Below are 21,625 nucleotides of genomic sequence, written 5' to 3'. Positions count from 1 at the left end.
AGATTGTAACAAAAATATTGATACAAAATTTTTATTATTATTTTTTAGATATAATTTAGTTGTTAAATATGAGAAGATTTGAATTTTGAACATTTTCATTAATATTATCCGAAATTACTAATCAAACTAGTATAAAAGTTTCTGTAAAAATATTAATGTTTTGATAATAATTTAATGTTTTCTTTATTGTTTTTTTTTTCTTAAAAAATAAAAAACATTAAACATGTTTCTGCTTTGTGGTTGTTGCTCACGTGGTAGTATGTTGAAATAAGGTTTTGTTTTTGTCCTTAGTCCTCACACCCACCACCAAAAGAAAGCTTAACTGACAAGAAATTACATTAAAATGGTTTAGTGCTAAAAAATGCGCTTATTAACTCTATACTTTGGATGCTCACTCTTCTTGGGTCTCGAGCTTTCCTCTGTCTCTCTCTGTATTTGTAGAGCATGAACAAAAGTGGGGCACTCTGGAACTTGAAGGCTTTTTAGGCTTCTCTAGTTCTCTGCCGTCACGTGTTCAAACCCAACCCATAAGTCCAAAACCATTGTTGTAGTAGTATTAAATTAGTTGTATAGTTTTCAATCCAAAACATCTCTCTGTCTCCCACAGTTTCCATGTCAGGACCATTGTTTTCTTGTTTTTTATTTTTATTTTTTATCTTTTACTAAACTTACAAGAAAACCTGTTTGAGGCTGTACTTTGAGACCCAGTGGTTTTTATTTTTTTTATTTTTAAAGGGTGATATTTCTATTATTATTGTTCTATTGCTGAGCTATGGAGATTTTTGGAACTGGGTAGATTTTGTTTTTAATGTTCTTTTTTGGGTCTCTTTTATTTAAGTTCTTGATTGGTCAGTAAAGGTAAGAGTAGCTGATTCAGGATTTGGTGTTATGGGGATGATTATGAAGATCAATTTTGGCTGAGTATAGCTGGGAAAATCAGTGACACAACACAAGCGCAGCCATTTGGTGGTTATTCTTTCAGCTTTTGTGGGTATGTGACTTTTTTTGAAATATCTAAAAATGGCTGTTCTTTCTCCTTTGAGCTTTGATTACCTTTTTGGCTTATTTGAGAATTGAGATCAATGAATGACCTGGGTTAACTAGGCATGTGGTGTGAGAACATACAATTTAGGCTTAGGAAACCATCTCAACGTATTGAGCTTGAAAAACAAGTGATAAAAAAAAGATAACCCATCTGTATATTTTTGTTACAGAGTTGTGGATTAGTGAATTGTTGTAAAAAAGTTTTGGAACTGAGTACTTTTATTTTACCTTTATTATTTGGGATTTATTTTTTGGAGCAAAAAGTATAAAAGCATGTTGTGATAAAACTCTAGGGTTAATTTGGATGTGAAGTGATTTGGATTATCATCTTATAATATGATGACCGTTTGAACTGGGAAGGATCTGAAAAGTTTATAGGCATTATGAATTTGCAAGGAAGTAATAGGCATTATGAATTTTCAAGGATGTAGTCCTTGATGTAGTAAGTATATCTTTTGCTCATAGAAGTAGACAAAATTGAACCTGCATTGGGCTTTATTCTTTCTGTTGTATTTTTCAGTTAAGCTAGATACCATAAACTTCTTTGCTGTTCCACGTATTGAGCAAAATGGGATGTGTTGCATCGAGGATTGAGAAGGATGAGCGGGTGCAGATTTGCAGGGAGAGGAAGAAGCTAATGAAACAGTTGGTTCGGTTTAGGGGAGATTTTGTGGATGCCCAATTGGGTTATTTGAAAGCATTAAAGAATACAGGAGTAACTCTTCGGCAATTCACTGAGTCAGAGACATTAGAGCTCGAAAATATCCCTTTTGACCTGCAATTGCCTCCCTCACCACCTCCACCATTGCCTCCTCCACCACCTCCTTTCAGCCCTGATTTGAGAAAATTTGATGAAAATAATAGGAAGGAAGAAGTTCCCCAAAAAGAAAGCACAGAGATTGAAGAGTATGATCGTAGTACCCCATCACCTCTTAGGTCGTGGGACATTTTGGACACTTTTAGGTGTTCATCACCACATCATCATTACAAGAATAGTGAATTGGTGGAACTAGTTGAGGACGAAAAGTGGGCAGAGACTAAGACAGAATTTGAAGAAGAAGATCAGAAAGAGGAAGCTGTTGCGAAAATTGTTGTAAATCCACTTCCTGAGAAGCCTCAGCCTGTAGAAGTGGTTGATGATAATTCATCAACAATGAGCTGGTATAAAGAAACTGATGATGCATGGAGGAGCAAGAAGACCCTAGAGGGTATCATGCGTGAGTTAGACGACTACTTCCTTAAAGCATCAGCTGGTGGAAAGGAAATAGCTGTTTTTATGGACATTAGTGGAGGGGATACATTTCTTTCATGGGGTCTAGAAGAAAACAAAAGTAAATTCTCTCTCTTTTAAAAAATCTAACATTTATCAGATACTTTACAATTTATCCTTTATATGCTTTCACTTGATACTTGATTGGTACATCCGAAGTGGAAGTTCCACTCGAGTAAATTGACTTTTTCCTAATTTTGTTCATGATGTTTGTTGTATTCTTATTACCATCAATGTTTTTGTTCTTATTATATAAAAACTTTCTAATGTAGTGGCTTTCTGTAAAAGACTCTGTGCTTTATAATATTGTTCATGTTCTGATTATATGAAAACTTTCTGATGTAGTGACATCTCTGTAAAGAGTCCTGTGCTTTCTGTTGTTGTTTATGTAATATGTTCTAGCTTTTGGCTCTTGTGGTGGCTTTTTCATTCATTATTAGTAATCGGCATATGCTGCCTTCTGTGTTTAAATGGTTCAGGCAGTCAAGCCGTCATTACAGGCTGATATCTGAAAATAACATGCAAATTGTTGCCTCAATATCATTGGTGCATAATTCTGGACCTTTAAATGTTGTTGTTGAATCTTAGTCTGAATTGCAACATTGTCAAAGAAATTTGTGTTGGGAAGACTTCAATTGAAGCTTTAATATAATATATAGAGACACCACTTAATCCAAAAGTTTAACTCTATGGGCTTGGCCCCAATTATGTTATATTAATTCCAAATTCTCTTTTACTTTGCCTCTTTGGCTTACTTTGCTTCTTTGTGGGCCACGAACAAGTTCTACTAACTCCCTCTTGCCTATGGGCTTTTCCTTCTCTTGAGTGTCATCCATGGTCCTTTTGTATGCCATCCATAGGAACCATATGTTAACCTTGCATGCTTATCCATGGGAACCTCGCACTGTGTCATTCTTCTTTGATCTAGCACCATTGGTAATACTATTTTGTTGGGTCGTTTTCCAAGATCATCTGTTTGGGGTTTATGGGCTTGCCTTGTACGATTAACACTTGTCTGGCTTCAAGGACATGCACCTCATCCTTGCTCCAACTACCAAAGCAACCCGTCCTTGTTCAATTGCAAAAGAGACTTAGTAACTTTGCCACCTTACCCCACATCACCATGGGTTGTAATGCCATTTGTTGAGGAGATAATACTTTGGGGAGATTCCAATTGAGACATTAATACAACAGGGATATCACCTAAACCAAAAGCTTAAGCCGATGGTTTAGGCTTATTTATGTTATATTAATTCCTCAGCACCTTTATTTTTATTTCATATGGGATTTGAACTCACATATATATACCCAATTATTTTTTTTATATGTGGATCATTTCTTTGGGGTATCAGATCCCAATGTGTAGATGAAATTAAGAGTTTTGGTATAATTCAGAAAATATATGTAGTACTGAATACTGATGACTGTTATTTTATTTCATTTGTTTTTGGACTATTATGTCTTTGCTTCAGTGACTTTGGGAGGTCAATGTTTTGTGAATCTGATCTTTGGTAGCTTCTTGTTTATCACTGCATCCAAAAGCCATTAGAACCCTACTTGATTGGGGTAGCCCTGGACAGTTTTTGGTTGTAAACTGTTGTCATTCTGGTGTGTGATGCACCATTGTAACTTCAGCTTATAATATATATTTGGGTGAACGATACACCACCTAGTTGGTCCTTACCGAGGAATTGCAACAGATTTGGCTGGGTTGAGCATCAAGTATGATGAACATGCTGTCACTTCCAAGCCTTACTGTTAGTCAATAGTTTCAAGTGTGTGCAGGACAACCTGGACCAATTAAAAAACATTTTCAATCCCGTGTCTGACTAGGCTAGTTTTTTAATTTTGTTATGCACTATTTTTTTCCACCAAATGAATAATTTTTTACTACTTAATAGAAAAGTCAGCCGCATGGGAAACTGACTAAAATTCTGTACATGTTAAATATATTCATACAGGAACACAATGAATTTGAAAGTGAATTCACTTATTATAACTTTCATGTGGGTGGAGGAATCTCATACCTAACCTGTCAATGAGAAACTGGAGTGATAGTTTGGTTCTGAAATAGGCTCCCTCATCTTTCTTTCATCCTTGTTTTACCATACCAAGAAGCATAACATTGGGCTTGGTTCACTTTTATTTTTTATATATTACTTTGAGATGATTATGACTATTGTTCTTGTTTCTTTTTGGTTATGAGATTTAAGTTTCTTGTCTATTGACTTGGCACCTAATATGATCATTTGTGAATAATTTTATCCTAGAAACCTTGTTCTGGTGTAATTGGTTTCTGTTCAAAATATCAATTTGGCTAAAATATCGTTTCCGTCCTTAAAGTTTGCTTATTTTTTTTTTCCCCCTGAACTTTTTAAAAAGTCCCCCCACCCCCCCCCCCCCCCCCCCCCAAAAAAAAAAAAAAAAATTTAGGAGTGAAAATAGGAACAAAAAAATGAACTTTTTTCAATAGTTTAGGGATGAAAAAAAAATATTTTTGAAGTTTAAGGAAAGAAAGTGTAAATTTTTAATAGTTTAGGGACGAAAAACAAACATGTTAAAGTTTAGGGATGAAAAAAGGAATTTATGCAAACTTTAGGACAAAATCAATATTTTAGCCAATCAATTTATTCCTGTGAGTCTGGCTATTGATGATTTTTGTTATCAAGTTCCTCTAGGAATTTATTATTACTGTATCATTTACAGGAAAGAATTCTGCAAAAGTCTTTAATTCATTGTCATGGAATTGGTCATCCAAGTCTCTTCAGGGAACCAAAGAGGATGTTGGGCTTTATGGCTCTAGTGAACCGTGCAGGGTTGGAGCTCATTGTGTCACACTTAGAAAGCTTTATGATGCAGAGCAGAGACTTTACAAGGAAATGAAGGTAAGATCATCACTGGATGACAGAGTGCAACTAGTAAGAATGTGTAATGTTCCTTAGCGACATCTGGTGCATACGCCTAAAGGGCTCATATCTTCATTTGGTCTGGCCCATTGTTCTAGTAATATCTGGAAACATTGCACTATGAGGTGGTGTGTTTTTGTTGTAACATTTAAGAGTGTTATATGGAATTGTGGTACCCTGGCATGAGATGGCTTGGAAATTTGTCTTTTCTTAGGGTTTATTTGGCTATTAAAGTCTTACTTTTTTCTAGGCATAATTGTACTTTTACATAGCTTATTTTTTTAACAAAAGAAGCCAATGAAAATAAGCTCATCCAAACACTCTCTTTCCTCTCTTCTGAAGGTAGTTTGACTCATGAAACATATGGAAAATAATACTATGAGACAAATAAATTATGTATATTTACTTTCACATGAGCATGTCTGTTTCTCACAACTTCACAAAAGCATCTTTCTGTTCAACTTCATGCTTATGATATCAAAATATTATTGTACATGGTTCTTATACTTGCCTCTGATGGTTTTAATCATCAACTTTTGTAGGAGGAAGAAATTACTAAATTAGAGTATGCAAGGAAGTGTTCCTTACTGGAAAAACAAAATACTGAGAACAATGACTCGACCAAGACTGAGAAAACTCGATTAAGTGTTGAGAGTTTGGAGGCTGTCATAGTACGCTTGAAAGAATCAATTAGTAGTATTTGTTCATCAATATTGGAGCGCATAGATGAGGAGCTGTACCCACAGTTGGTTGCATTGACTTCTGGGTAAGTGTTGTAGACATCAACATCTTGATTATGAATAAAAAGCTATACTCTTTATAAATGCATATGGTTCTATATCAATTTTAATTGGTTAATAGGATTATTAAAAGCTTCCAGAGATTTTCTCTTCAATACAAGAAATTGTATCACTTGCCAGATTATGTTCTCCAGCTTTCTATAATGAGAAAATGGCACTCTCTCAACTCAAATCTACTTGAATTTATCAAAGAATAGGTTGGCTATTGTATATTTCATGTAATGGATTACTCTAACAATAAAGGTGTGCAGTCATGATGATCATTATCATATATCCTTATTTAATTCTATTAATACTTCTGTTTTCCTGATTTTTTTACCCCATTTCTATGTGCCGTCTGTTGTTTGGGAAAACATATAATTCGCTAGTTGATATGAACCAAATTTGGTGAATGACACCAATAGTAAGGTTGTATTACCCGCCCCCTCTACATCCTTATTCCCCAAAGATGGGTATAGCAGCTAGCATGGAAGTTCAAAAACTCACTAAAAGATTCCATGGTTAAAGGAAATTGAAGTATTCTAAACTTGTTGGATATGTTTTGTTTTGGTGAATATACTTATACACTCCATATATAGAGCATTGTAATATTGATATCTTGAATTTGCCCCCAAAATTTATCTTCTATGCTTAAATCTTTTTGCAGGCTAATGCAGATGTGGAAAACAATGTATGAGGCTCATCAAGTTCAATACCAAATTTCTCTGCGGTTGATTCGTCTCCATGATAATCCAAGCACAGAGATCAGTACAGATTCCCGTCGCCGGGCAACAGCTCAGCTAGAAACTGAGGTTACCTACTGGTACAACAGCTTCTGCAAACTCACAAAGTCTCAAAGGGACTATGTAAGAACCCTCTCCAGGTGGATCCAACTCACCAACCGCCTTGAAGATGATCATCAACATGGTGGTTACTCATCTGTAATCCGCAGCCTATGCGAATCTTGGCAGCTTGTTGTTGACAGATTACCTGATAAGGTACTTCTGTGAACCTTGCCTTGGATATTAGTAAGTTTACTGACAATTTCATTTGCTAAGTCATGGAGTTCCCATTTTGGAGACAACCAATTAGTACCTTGTAAGTTGTAACAGGTGTTTTGACAGTTACACTGGTCATGCAAATGAAATTGACAGCCCTAGACATATACTTTGTTATAAAGATAACATGTTTTCTTTGAACCAGCTTCTTTTCAAGTGTTTAACACCTAAAGATTAATTTGGCCATTGTTGAGCTGGCAGTCTGATTAGCATGTTGAGGATTCCTAGCCGACTCTAAAATTTTGAGACTAAGGTTTATTGTTGTTGCATTGGAGCTATCTTTAGAATATGGCTATCTTGTGGTATGTGCAGCATCTCTACATTTGCTGAACATAGGTAATACCCCGCCTAAAATACTTATTGGAGTGGGAAAATTAGTAAACTCTGGTATGTCCAATTATTGGGTGAAGAGATAAAGTTATTTTCTTGATGCAGAAGCAAAAAGGTGAAGAAGGGTTATTGTTTTAGGTTTTTGTGTTGGGTTGGATTGAGGTGAAAGATTAGGCAATCAACTTTAGGTGCCCCTCAACATTTGATGGATGCTGAATGATGCAACTTTGCTTGTCAGATTTAAAATCAGGAAGCATTCAATTGAGTCTTTTAATTTCTTTATAATTGTTTAAAATCTGGGTGATTTTGGGTTTCAACAGATGACCTAGCTGGTATGATAGATAATGATATGGTGATGCATCTATATCAAGGAAGTGGGATTTTTCTGATTGCCATAGAATGTCACTATTTTTTTTTTTATACAATTTTATTTTTGGTGTCATTGTTTTTAGAAAATGACAATAGCATAAGAAGTATAATTTTAGTAATCAACTCTGTTTCCTTGTTGTGTACAGTTTTATGTATTTAAGTCTTGTTAGATTAGCAATTCAATATGTTTTTGGGTCAGTCTGAAGCATCTTGATTTTGAATTATTGAAGGGCCTTATTATTAGGATCTTACAAGCTGAAGCTTAAAAAGTTTATAGGTGGATTTAGTTGCCTAATCTTCTAGTACAGAAATACATGGAAAATGTTCTAGAAACAGCCTACATTTTGGGTACATGAGATTCTGTATACCTATAATCTCTTAGCTTTAAAATTGTTATATATCATTATACTAATAAAAATAAATTAAATGATTATTACTCTAATCTGTATGAATTCTTGGCTACTGCAATTCCTTTTAATTGAATTGAGTGTGATGGGGATGCTAGAGATGAATGATTCGTGTAATAATTCACATTTCAAAAAGGTCATGGAAAGTCTAGATTATCTCCTCCAATGTTTTCTCACATGGAAATAATTATATTTGATACTGTGTTATAGGTAACCTCAGAGGCCATTAAAAGCCTTTTGTCTGCCATCCGCGATGTAATCCTGCAGCAGGCAGAGGAAAACAACCTGCAGAAGAAATCCAATAAATTTGAGAAAAAGTTGCAAAAAGAGTCAGACTCTCTAGCAGAGATTGAGAAGAAACTTGAGGTTACAGAAGATACACTCTCTGAATTGAGCCCTAAGCATCCTTTATCACAGAAGCATGCCAAAATTGAAGCTCTAAAGAACCAGGCGGACTGCGAGAAGGCCAAATATCTGAATGCAGTCCAGGTTACAAGGGACATGACATTGGATAAGTTGAAAGCAAGCCTTCCCAAACTATTCCAGGCATTAATGGAATTCTCAAGTGCTTCTGCTCAGGCTATTGAGGCTGTTCACAACCATGTCAAACCGGAAGTTAGCTGTGACGATGCACCACAAAACTCAACAAATTGAATACCTTTCAGATTATAAGATGAAGTGAAAATCTGGTAGCCCCTGTTTCAGGACCATTAGGCCAACATATAGGGACCTGGTGTAAATTCATTGTCTTGAGGTTTTGATGAAATTACGGTGGAATTCTATTTCTTTTTATAGCAACGGATATAATTGTTTTGTTCTTGATTATTGGTAAAGTTTTATATGCACCCAATGAGGGTTGAATCCACGACCTTAACCTTCACCTAGAACTTGTAGGGTCATATATAACTGCTTTGTTGATAATATTAGAAAAATATGATGCTATTTTGCCATTGTAATGATTTTTTGTGCGCGAGGAATGACATAATTGCAAAATGCAAGAGGGTACTCACTTTAGATCGTATCTTTTTGGAACATTTGAAAGCACGTTAGGTATTGTATGCATGGCATGGGACTAAAAGGTCTGCGGGCTCCTTTTTTAGAGAGAGAGAGAGAGAGTACCCTTCACCATTAAAGTGCCTCTATAGATTTAGATCCAATGCCTTTACCCGCTCCATTTGTTCTCTCCCTCTCTCTCTGTGCCATACAAACTCTCGTCCCATTTTCATGTTCAAAAAATAAGACTCTCCAACTCTAGCTCTATTTTGTTCAATTCATCATCTAGTAATTGCCTGTTTTTTCTTTCGTTCTTTTTAAGGAAAATGCACATAGGATTAGAAAGTGAATCTTATAAATTGAATATTTCAAAAATGAATCTACAAGAATCAAAGAATAATTGGAGTCAAATTACTACCGCATACCCTTGGTGCAATGGTCATTTTATAAGTGTTTGTAGAGTATGGGAGATAAGGGTCGGAGTTCAAGTTTCTAGGAGGGAGCTTCACACATATATACACTTAAATTAGATTAGGGTATAATTTTTATTTTGTATAAAAAAAAATTTGAGTCAAATTTATTTATTATTGTTTTTTGTTATTTTTTTTTCTTAAAGAGATTCATTATTAAAAAATAGATTTTATACAAACATCTATACCTATATAATGTCTAAACGTTAAAATGTAGTATAGTATTTTGGTCCATTTTAGTCCACATGGTCCACTTCAATGGTAAAATCTATTAGTAAATAATTAAGTAATTGTTGCTACTTTTCAAAAAAAAAAAAAAAATTGTTGCTACACTATTTTTTAGCCACATTAGCATAGTATATCGGTCTATTTTAGTCCACTTGGTCCACTTCAATGGTAAAATCTATTAGTAAATGGAGTGATTAAATAAGTTAATTTAATTATTTTTTCCAAATCTATAAAGACATGAAGTCATTTAAGCTTATATATATATATATATATGTTCTTTTTACTATTAAAATATTAAATGAAAATTTTCATAAGATGGCATCTTTTAAATAATGCATCTTATGAATGTGAAGTAATTGTCTAACAATTAAGGAAATTAATATAAAACAACAACAAAAATCAAAGTTACGGAGGAGAAAAATTGAGAGAGGAAGTCTAATATATGTGCAGTGTTCGCTAAAAGAGTGAAGGAAAAAATAAAAGATATCTACAACTAAGTTTTTGTATTTATCTAAAAAAAATTGATAGAGATGAATAGAAAATTTTGATAAAAGCAATTATGATTTTGTGTCTATGTAAAACACTTCTGTAGTTTGGTGCAATTTGGTGTGCCACTTGCTAGCCCTTCACAATAGACTAGTGTAGACAAGTTTCACCTAATTATAATTTTTTTTTTAGTTGTAGGGCTATAAATTACATACAGAATAATAATTAATGATAGTAGTATCGATAAGTCTTATCTAAAAACCGTGTATTGGAAAAAATAATAAAAACACTAATGATAAATTTATTTATTTATTTATAAAAAAGGGCTGAAGCTTATCTCGTGGGATAAATAAAAATGGTTGCTAATTCTTAAACTGAATAACCAAATTGGGATGTGAACAAAAAGAAGAAGTTTACTTAAAATCAAATAAGAAAACACTTTGATTTATCTCCAAAAAGAAGAACAACAAGAAGATAATATGAACAAATTGTAGGTTACATATTTTGTTAATACACTAAAATAAAGCAGTAGAAGAAAAGCTGATAAAGAAAAAAATAAATTATTTTTATTTTTAGTTGGTGTAGTAATTTTTAGATAAAAACAATAAGTATTTGTTTTTCAATAAACTAATAATAAGAGCTCTTAAAAAATTTATTCTTTCTCTTTTTCTCTTTTGTTATTATTATTTTTCTTTCTTTTTTTTGGGGCTAAGTGTTGGGATTTCTTATATATTATTAGGTAAATTTATGTCTTTCACACAACTCACGAGGTTAAGTTCTTTACACTTTCCCACTCCCTCCTTCTCTATCTCCTATGTTTTTTGTCTATATTATAATCTCAAAAAAAAAAAAAAAAAAAAAAAATTCATTACACTTTGACCAGGCTACTCGTTTAGAATGACCGAGCTTCCATATCATCATTATTTGCTGATATACCATTTCAATACTTTACCCATCATTCTTTTTGTACGACGGTTCAACATGAATGATAAAAGTTGTGGGTTGGAAAGAAATCTTAAAAGAAGGGCTCAGAAGCTATGATTTTACCAAGTGGTTGCATTAAATTGCAGAAAATTTATTAAAATATTTATGAAAAAAAAAAATCAATTAGTTTGAATAACAAAAACTAAATTAACGTTTAATCATTGTTCATCTATATCCTTTCTAATTTAAGGTCTCAGGGATAATAAATCTTGTGTAATAATTGTTTTTATTAATGAAAAAATAAAAACAAAAAGAAACATCACCCAAGAGTTTGTTTCGTGAATCCACTTTTTTTTTATTAGTTGATGTATAGATAAATATAAATTATAGATTACCATCTACGCTAATTATAAGGAATTTCTATTTTATTATAACTCATTCAAATTGATTTGATCTCAAAATAATAATAATAATAATAACAAAAAAAAGAATTTGGACTGTACATAACTCTTCCTAACTATGCAGGTTTTGTTTTGTTTTTAAGATGGTTTCTTTTCTTAACTTTGGTGAGATAGGATTTGTTGGCCTTGTAACAACATGTTGTCAGAGAAAAAGTAGTGTTGAAGAAAAATTAATTAAAGTTGATGTTTATTTGGAAAACAATTGTTCAATGTAAATACTAAAAATAGAGATAGGTTCGTGCCAGGAAGAAAAATTGATATTAATAAAATCAATACTAGAATCGAAAACAAAAAACTTTCTATGACGGTTATTAAAAAATCTAATTGCCCTGCACTCAAATTTGAGACAATTTTTCTTTAACATGATAATTTGTTTTATATGTTGTACTCATTTTGTCATACACGGCTCTGTCAGTCTCACTTTTATTTATCGGGTTTTTTATTCTTATCAGTTATCAATAACTGTCAGTCTCACTTTTATTTATCTATAAAAACGCCTATCTGCGCTTTAAAGTTTTCTTTTTAATTCTGTTTGCACGGTTACAATTTTTTTTTAAAAAAAATCTTAATTAGTCTTTTATAGTGTAATTGGATCCATGCACACGTTCCGGATTTTTTTTTTAAATTAATTTTTTTATATAAAAAAGTGAAGAGAAAAAAATAGTTTGATATGACCAAAAATGTTGCATGTTTTGTTAAAACACTTGAAGAATTTGATAAGAACATATAAACTGTTGTTATTTCTATCTAAAAAATAACTGCAATTTGGTGAAGTTACTTGATGTAATCACGGATTCTAAATCCAACTTTTGTTTTACATATATACACGATTCTACTTTACATAAATTTTATAAAAATAGAAAATATTTTTAAATAACACATTCACTATTTAAACCTACAAATTTTAGTTTATATTCCTATAAAATAATTATATTATAGTTTTCCAAGCATTGATAAATGTTATGTTAGAGCTTTTAGAATCTCTCTCTCTCTCTCTCTCTCTCTCTCTCTCTCTCTCTCTCTCTCTCTCTCTCTCTATATATATATATATATATAAATTTTGCATGATGTGTTCTATTTAATTTTTAATTTTGTGCCAAGTGAATTATTGAGTGTAAAAATCGAGAAGTCTAAATCCAATTAGATTCTAAATTGGATTTCAATTGGAATCCAATTTTCCGCCACATGTCTATTTATTTATTTTTTTAAAATTTTTGTGGCAAGTGAATTATTAGATTAAAAAAAATTCTAAGAGTCTAAATCCAATTAAATTCTAAATTATATATATATACACACACTAACCTCTAAACACGCGCGTTGCGCGTGCTAAAAGGCTCTTCTGTTTTTTTGGGGAAAGGTTAATAATTAGCATTAAAAAAAACATGTGTGTAAGGGAGCGAACCAGCTAAGCTCTATAAGAATAGGTTGTTTGAATATAACAGTACAATATAATTAATTTGTTAGAGAAAGGGTTTGCAAGGTCAACCTTGGCTTGCTAGTATAGTTTAGCGGTTGAATTAATGAAGGAAAAACATCAAGTAATTCTTAAAAAGAGTCCGAATTTGGGATTAACACTTCCTCGGGTAAGGCTAAGGAGGAATTGTTTATATAATATTCAGTCTCAATTACAGGATAATGTCGCACAAAATATGTTTTTCTTTTCTCTTTTTTGTCCCCCCTTTTGGAGGGGTTGTCACGATCCAAACCTGTACTTCAGAATTTAGAGTATGACTGGCATGTTAATATCAAGTTTACCTCAATACTAATACGAACCAACTTAAGCTAAAGGTGCTTATCAAAATCATTTCTTGTGTTCCTTTTTATTTTCTTGCATAAAAGCCATAATATGCAAAATTGATAAAAACCTTGAAATTTCATTTCATTTCGAACTTTGCAAGATCACAACTTGGCTAAAACTTAAAATATTCATGTAATTATTACATAACTAAACGTTTAGCAAAAATTTTATTTACAAACCTAACCCCAAAGACATAAAACTGGGGTTCGAAACAAACTAAGGTTCTGAATTACATCTGTGCTCAAAAGGATCAAGTATATTTTGATTCCTCCTATACAACAAAAGAGCTAAACTACTATACAACAAAAACTATACATTCTAACAAACAAGATCATAGATTCCTTGCCATCTCTAATACTCTCGATGCTTCTAGGAAAAAACCTGTGCACTGAAATATAATAGGATGAGTTGCGAAGCTCAATAAGGTTTTAAGCTTCATAAGCATTTAATAATAATGCATGCAAATTAAATATTTTATGGACACACCAGCTTTAATAAATAGTTTCCATACTATTCTTAAAATAACTTATGAACTTTCAGATGAATATACATAATTTTCCTTTCATATAATAATAAAAGGACATAATAAGAAACTTAAACATAATTCAGCAACCTTATCTTTAAATAGACTATAAAATATTTTATCATAAACTTTCTATCTTATAACACATTCAACATACTTTTCTTATAATTTCCAAATAGCTTAATAGCTCATTTATGATACATATTAGTCAGTCCAATTGTAAGTCTGTCACAACTTTGTTAGGCTTCCAACACATAGTGCCAGACATCCAGCATTCCCCACAATGCTAGGAAATCCCAAGATCATATCAGAAAGTATCACCCTTTTTGATGTGATCATATCATCAACCATGGGGGTCGGTTGGCATCCTCCACAAGTTGGCCATTCCCAACAAGGGCAAGTACAGCAGAATTCTCACCACTTATAATGGCCAATCAAAATCTCCATAGAAATGCCAGTACTATAACCTCTACTGACTGAGTTCAGATCATAACAATAGAATAACCCAAAAACTATATTTTTCTGATAATTATACTTTTACATAAATACTTCATAATAGTAGCATATCTACTTCATTCTTAAATATTATGTTCGTGATATAAGTAATAGCATCAATATGCTAAAATTATCATATATATAAGATTCAATAAGTCACAAACATATATCTTTACTTAAATCATGCTCATATATAATATCTCTAATTAAAATGTTTTGATGCATAATAATTTTCTAAGCAGTCCTTATATTTATCAAAAGCACATGTCACACATCCCTTACCTGTAAATAGAAGACGCAAGAGATTTGAATAAGAGGAGCTCAATTGTCCACGTTCTTGTTTTTGTCACCCACAACTGAAGCTGAAACTTTACTGAGAGTTTGATTTCTTCTTAGAGAGAAATATCTATGGTTTCGGTGAGAGAGGGAGGGTTGTTTGTGTGTGAGATGGTGCTGTTGTGTAAGAACAAAAAAAGATGAACAAAGAAACCAAAGAATGAATTTAGTGCAGCAAAGAAGAAATAAGGAGGAGAATTTGGGTGGGGCACGTGTATTCCCAAGGGAAAAAGGGTTAATGACTCACCCTTTTAACTTTTCAAAATTTACTTATCACCCTCCATAGTTCTTTATTCTAGAAAGACCCAAATAAAAAAAAATAACTTTACAAATAAACTCTTACCTTTATAAAATTTCTTTCTACATTATTAAAAATGGAGCCTAATCTTTTGTAACATCAAAATATCAAAGCTTTATGCATTTAAAGTAATTAAGATAATAACAAGCATATAAACTTATAAAATTAAATATGCAATTAGGCTGGGATGTTATAGGGGTCTCTTTTCTTTATATAGCTAACTGAATTGCATCCTGACCCTCCACTTGTATAGTCATGAACCTCCTTTGGATGCTTGTCCCATCAAGGTTTTACTGGAGGTGGTAGAATGTGCTGCAAGTTGTGAAGGCACTATTCAGGGGTCATTCCTCCATTAATGCGACCAGCTGAGTTGGTGCAATGCATTGAATACAAAGGTGATGGTTACTTTATCTGGATATTTCATTTCTTCTTTGCTTGCACATCTCTACTGTCTTCTTTGATATTTTTTTTTCTAATGCAAGTGGCCTGCCTTATGCCTCCCGAGGAGCGCTCACTCCTTAGCCTGACCCTCAGGCGATCAGCCTATTCATCCCTTATTCTCGAGTTCTCATTGACGTGTTGGTTCAGGCCTAATGTGGGGATGAGCTCTTCTACCTCCTCGGACTAGGCCCATAGGCTATATTCTATACTCGGATCTTACCCCTCCCATAATGTGTTTGAAAGTGGTGTAGTGATATATAGAAAAATTTGAGTAGAAAAAATAAGATGAATCTGAGGAGTTCTCTTAGTTTTTTATTTTTTAATTTTGCAAATTGAGGGTGTTTTATTTTTATTGGGATGAAAAAAAAAAAGACTAAATTTTATGGAATAAAAAGATGAATGTGAAGAAAAAAAATTCTAAATTTTAAGAGTTCTCTTTTTGAATTCAAAATGAAATTTGTTATTTGACATTTATAACTTAATTTTTAAGAGAAATTACCTTTTATTAATAAGAGTATTTTTGAATCATATAAAAGTCTAGTTCAAAGAAGGGAATCCTCTTATATATATATATATATATATATATATATATATGGGTTGGATTCAAATTACACTTAGTGTAACTTTAAACAATGTTACACAACTCAATATTTTTTAATTGGATACAACTTTTGACAAATCTACTGTTAGATTCCATTATCTTCATATATTCTCAATGCTTCCAAAATTTCAAGTTGATCAAAAATTAATAACCATGTCATCAATCAATTTTTTAAATTCAAGTTTTTGTAGTTAAAAATAATGCATAAAAGATGAGTTTAATTATGGATCAAATGGTAAATAATATCCAATTGACATGATTGTTAAGAATGTATAGAATATCAGTAAGGGTCGTCAATGGGTCAGGTCGGGCCAGCCCAGTCCATTTTTACTTGGCCCATGGGCACAATGTACTGGGCATAATGGGCTATTAACTAGTAAACGGGTCAAGTCGGGCTGGGCCGAAAGAGAAAACCTCAGCCCATGACCCTGTCCATGGGCAATGCCCATTTTGTCTTTAGCGAGCTGGGCTATTGGGTTGGGCCTAATGGGCTACCTATGGGCTTGTATTAGCATATTATTTTATTATTTTTATAAGGAAAGAATCGATTTTTTTATAAGGGAATAATCAATCTATTTTTTTAAAGGAAAGAATTAAAGAATTTAATACTTAATTACAAATTTTTTTACAGTCAAATCTATTTAATTTTTTGTTTTGTTGATGGAAACCTATTTAATTTTTTTTATTAAGGTTTTAAATAGTTTTTTATTTTTATCGTTAATAAAAAAAATGTCAAATGGTTAATTCAAATTTGCTAGACTACTAGAAAAATATATATTTAGTAAACTATGTTTAGCACAATTACTTTGAGTATCTTAGTGGTTAAGGGAGTTCTCTTAAGAAATTCCTTTATAATATCTCAAGATCAATCCTTCATACACTTCATATATATTTTATTATGAATTATGAGTTATTGGGCTGGGCCAACGGGTTGGGCTACTGGGCTAGCCCACCGGGTACCTATGGGCATAAAAACTAGCCCACGGCCTGACCCATTGGGCTTGTGGGCTACCCATGGGCCTCAATAACAATGGGCCGGGCCGCCCATTAGCCCGATGGACTATCGGGTTTCTGGGTCGGGCTGTGGACCGTGGGCTATTTGATGACCCTTAAGAATATGTAATTCAATGGTGAGATTTTCAAAATATAAATTCTATAACAAATTATTGGGTGGTGTAATATTACTTAGAGTTACACCAGGCGTAACTTGAACCCAACTCTCTCTCTCTCTCTCTCTATATATATATATATATATATAATGAGAAACCATTACACATTTTAGAAATATATGGTTTAAAAAAAAAAAATTTAAGCTAATACTATATATAATTTGAATCTCTTCTAAAAAAAATGTATAATTGTGATTGTTTTTAATTGTACCTGTGCATATATACAGGACTACACACTAGAATTATAAATATTCATAAACCCACATAATGCGACTAGTAATATTGGTTTGCCCTTGTTTCTGTTCCATAACAAGAAAAACTCTAATTTATACAGCAAAATATTGATTGGGGGTAAGGGGGTTCATATAATTTTTAATCACTAGGAGAACGATTATCCATATGAACCCTCTTACCCCCAATCAATAGCTTGGGATTGCTGTTTTGTTCCTTTAGTACTTACTATTTCTTTTCACTGCTTTTGGAACTATGATTTTGATCCATGCTTCGGTACCATGACTGACTTTTTGCTTTGTATTCTCCTTTCAGGTAAACAAGATCAGGGGTGGTATGATGGAGATTGGGAGAAATGCTTAGATCAAATGTATCAAATCGAGCAATAGAAAGTAAATGCGTGTGATTGTGTAGATTATGTGAAAAAAGCGGGAACAAAAATTAGTCCTCCCAATCTAGCTGGGTCAGTGCCACTACTTTTTCTCCACCACACTTAATTCCACGTCAAAGTCGTGACAACAAAATTTATCCCTATAATTCATCAATTGACGATAATGCAAAACTTGCTAGAATTTGTCAAATAAATGGCCCAAACTAGTCTAACTTGACGTGAACCTGTTCTTGTGGGATGCAATGCTATTTGTAGTAAACAAACAGTGCTATTATGTCAAACTTGGGAATGTAGGGGGTATGATGTTGCCTATATATAAGTTAGTTACGTTAGAGGAGAGATCACAAAGCAACTTAGTGATAGTCTTTGGGATTCATTTTCATTTTTCCAACACATATTCTAATTCCATCGACCATGGGAAGTTCCTCAGTACTCCCACCTGAAGCAAGAAGGTATAAAAAAATTTAGCTATCTTACCTCTATTATGTTTAATTTGTTAAAGAACAATATTCTATGAAAAGAGTCCTTTATCTCTGACTAAAATTTTTTTGTATGAGTTATGTTAGTTATAATACAAATTTTACTACATAATCTTTATAAACTAATGTGCTGTATCCAAATTGCTGACTAATAAAATTGAGGGATAATATCATGTAAAAATATGACAGGCTAGAAGGAAAAGTGGCACTAATTACTGGTGGGGCTAGTGGCATTGGTGCGTCCACTGCAAGACTATTCTTCAAAAATGGAGCTAAAGTTGTAATTGCAGACTTGCAAGATGAAATGGGTCAGTCTTTGTGCAAAGAACTAAATCCTGAATGCACAACCTTCGTACATTGTGATGTCACCAAGGAAACTGATGTGGAAAATGCTGTTAATTGTGCTGTTTCCACGTACGGTAAATTAGACATTATGTACAACAATGCTGGTATAATTGGGGTAAAAAAAACCAGCATTCTTGACAACACCCAAGATGATTTTGAGCAAGTGATTAAGGTCAACATGTTAGGTCCTTTCCTTGGTACCAAACATGCAGCCCGTGTGATGATCCCGGCTCGCAAAGGCTGTATAATCAATACTGCTAGCATATGCTCAGTCATAGGAGGGGCTTTATCGCATGGCTACACAAGTGCAAAACATGGTGTGTATGGATTAGTAAAAAATACAGCAGTGGAGCTTGGAAAATATGGCATTCGTGTGAATTGTGTGTCACCCTATGTGGTTCCTACACCTGCGGCATGGGATATCTTCGAACCAGATGCAAATGGAGTTCCTCCTACTATTTATTCCAACCTCAAGGGTAAGAATGTCGTGCCAGAGGATATTGCTGATGCTGCACTCTTTCTTGCAAGTGATGACTCAAAATATGTGAGTGGACATAATCTTCTCGTAGACGGAGGCTATACCGCTTTGAATGCAGGCTTTTGTATGTATCCACAATGAAGAATAAAATGGGAAGTCTAAATGCGCTTAAAATTAATGTTTGTGAGGCTATGTGAAATTTTCCATGAATTATTTGGTGCTTGTAGAAAGACTTTAAATAAAACTAGCCTCTTTACATGTGCCATATGGGTGTTTAGAGACCCTTCCTTTTTTTCTTTTTCTTTCATATGTATTTCTCTATTTTTATTTTTTCAGTCTATGATTCTAAAGGTGTTACCTACTTGTTTATGTGAAGATGTCTATCACGTAACCAAGAAAATCGAATTCCCATCGCCTTTGGCAATGAAAATATGGCAAAGTGAGATGACTTCCCAATGAAGGTTGAATTTGCAAATGACGTTATGACTTCTGACTGGGGAATTCATTTTCAACTCCTATCATTGTGGTTTGGCAAGACAATTTTTGTGAAGTTATAGCACTGTGCATTGCAAAACAACAAATTGCAAATAAGAGTATCATTGCATTAACTATGAATAAAAAATGATGGTTAGAATCCCAGAAAGTTGCTAAATACATAATTGTGGATTCTTCTAGAAAGTATTTAGGGAATTTTAACTTAATTTTGAGTAGAAGTATGATATGGTGTAATCAATAAAAATTTATAGGCCTATAACATTAAATCAATAGATAGAATTCAATAGGAGTGGAGTTATTGTTTTTAATGTAATCAATCTAAATTGAAAATGAATATTACAACCTAGTGATTGATTGTGTTTTATATAAATACATAAATATCATGAGAAAACAAGTCAGGCTTATTTCGTACAAAAATATTATACCTTCAAGTTAAGTTTTTTTGCGCAAAATAAGAGGTGGAATTATTAATGCAAAAACAAGCTTGGTACAAGTTCTTGTGCGGAAAAAATCTTGGGGATAGCTTTCGTGTTAAAACAAGTCAGACTTATTTTATATAAGATAAATTGCAAATTACACATCTAAAGTTTAGGGTTATTTGGATTTTATACCCTGGAGTTTCAAAATCTGGAATTTACCCTCTGAAATTTGGGAGTGTTTGAATTTTACACTTTGACGTTTTAAAATTTGGAATTTACCACCTAAAGTTTGGGGGTGTTTGCATTTTACACTCCCAAATTTTGAAACTTTAGGAAGTAAAATTCAAACACCCCTAAAATTTGGGGGTTATAAAATTCAAATTCTGAAACATTAGGGTGGGGGTGTTTGGTAGAGGAGTTTGAATGTTTTTAATATACGTGTGGGTGAAAAAGTATGTGAAAAAGTGTGTAAATGTGTTTAAAATGCTCAAAAGTGTGTTTGAAATGCCCTACCAAACGGGCTCAGATTTTTGTATTAGTTTTTATCAGATTTTTTGAATAGTTCGCTAAAATGAAAAGCAATTTGCTCGAGTGAAATGCAATCCACTCAAGCGAGATCATCGATAGACTTCAAAAATATGTAAAGGCTAGTAATCAATGTGTGTGTGTGTGTGTGTGTATATATATATATATATATATATATAAGCAAAGACTCTATGTGGGAGTGCATGAAGTTTTGCTATGTGGCGCTCTAATCATTAATTTAGCATTTTTTTTTACCTCTTTTCATTAAGTTTTTTTACTATTATCCAAAAGTTCACATTAACTTACTTTTACTGTTATGTTATTAATCTCTTATTAATTGCTTAAGCTTACATCATACATTTCTCTCTTCTTCATGTTTTTTAGCATAACCACCGTTTTAGTCTTAAAAATCAATGCAAAATAACAATATTTAAGAACTAATAGTAATAATTAACTAGATAAGGCTCTAGGGAGAGATAGAGAGATACAAAAATATTGTGGATTGTTAAATGAAATACATTATTTCACTATTACCAAAATAAAAGACCTGAGATTAAGGCTTTAGGGAGAGATAGAGAGACAAAAATATTGTGGATTGTTAAATAAAACGCACTATTTCACTATTACCAAAATAAAAGAACTGAGATTGATAGATCATTTTTAAGAGAGAGGAAGGAGAATTTGAGGGGTTGCCACCTTGGTCATACTAGCCTCCCACCACCATCAAGCCAGCAAAATCCCTATGGGTAATTTTTTTTTTCTTTTTTTCTTTTTAAATTAAAGGCTTAAATATGATTTAGGTTGGATAATTTGGTTGAATAGTTTTTGTTATGGGTACGTAAGTAGAGAGAATATTTAGTGTGCAATGTAAAGTCA

General features: G+C 32.8%; 2 protein-coding genes across 2 annotated transcripts; both read left to right on the top strand.

The window, feature by feature from the left end:
• The first annotated feature begins 356 nt into the window (after positions 1 to 356).
• On the top strand, positions 357 to 9,028 carry LOC126726634 (protein ALTERED PHOSPHATE STARVATION RESPONSE 1). The gene is made up of 6 exons (XM_050431940.1): positions 357 to 991; positions 1,565 to 2,375; positions 5,021 to 5,199; positions 5,763 to 5,986; positions 6,667 to 6,997; positions 8,374 to 9,028. Exons 2-6 carry the CDS (start codon positions 1,613 to 1,615, stop codon positions 8,815 to 8,817), a joined length of 1,941 nt encoding a protein of 646 aa, XP_050287897.1. The 5' UTR covers positions 357 to 991; positions 1,565 to 1,612; the 3' UTR covers positions 8,818 to 9,028.
• Positions 9,029 to 18,422: 9,394 nt separating this feature from the next.
• LOC126729136 (borneol dehydrogenase, mitochondrial-like) lies at positions 18,423 to 19,451 on the top strand. Its single transcript, XM_050434833.1, has 2 exons — positions 18,423 to 18,460; positions 18,677 to 19,451. Exons 1-2 carry the CDS (start codon positions 18,423 to 18,425, stop codon positions 19,449 to 19,451), a joined length of 813 nt encoding a protein of 270 aa, XP_050290790.1.
• The last annotated feature ends 2,174 nt before the right edge of the window (positions 19,452 to 21,625 follow it).

This window comes from Quercus robur, chromosome 5 (genome assembly GCF_932294415.1).
Source record: "Quercus robur chromosome 5, dhQueRobu3.1, whole genome shotgun sequence".
Classification (NCBI taxonomy): Eukaryota; Viridiplantae; Streptophyta; class Magnoliopsida; order Fagales; family Fagaceae; genus Quercus; species Quercus robur.
This window is presented reverse-complemented; position numbering and strand designations above follow the sequence as displayed.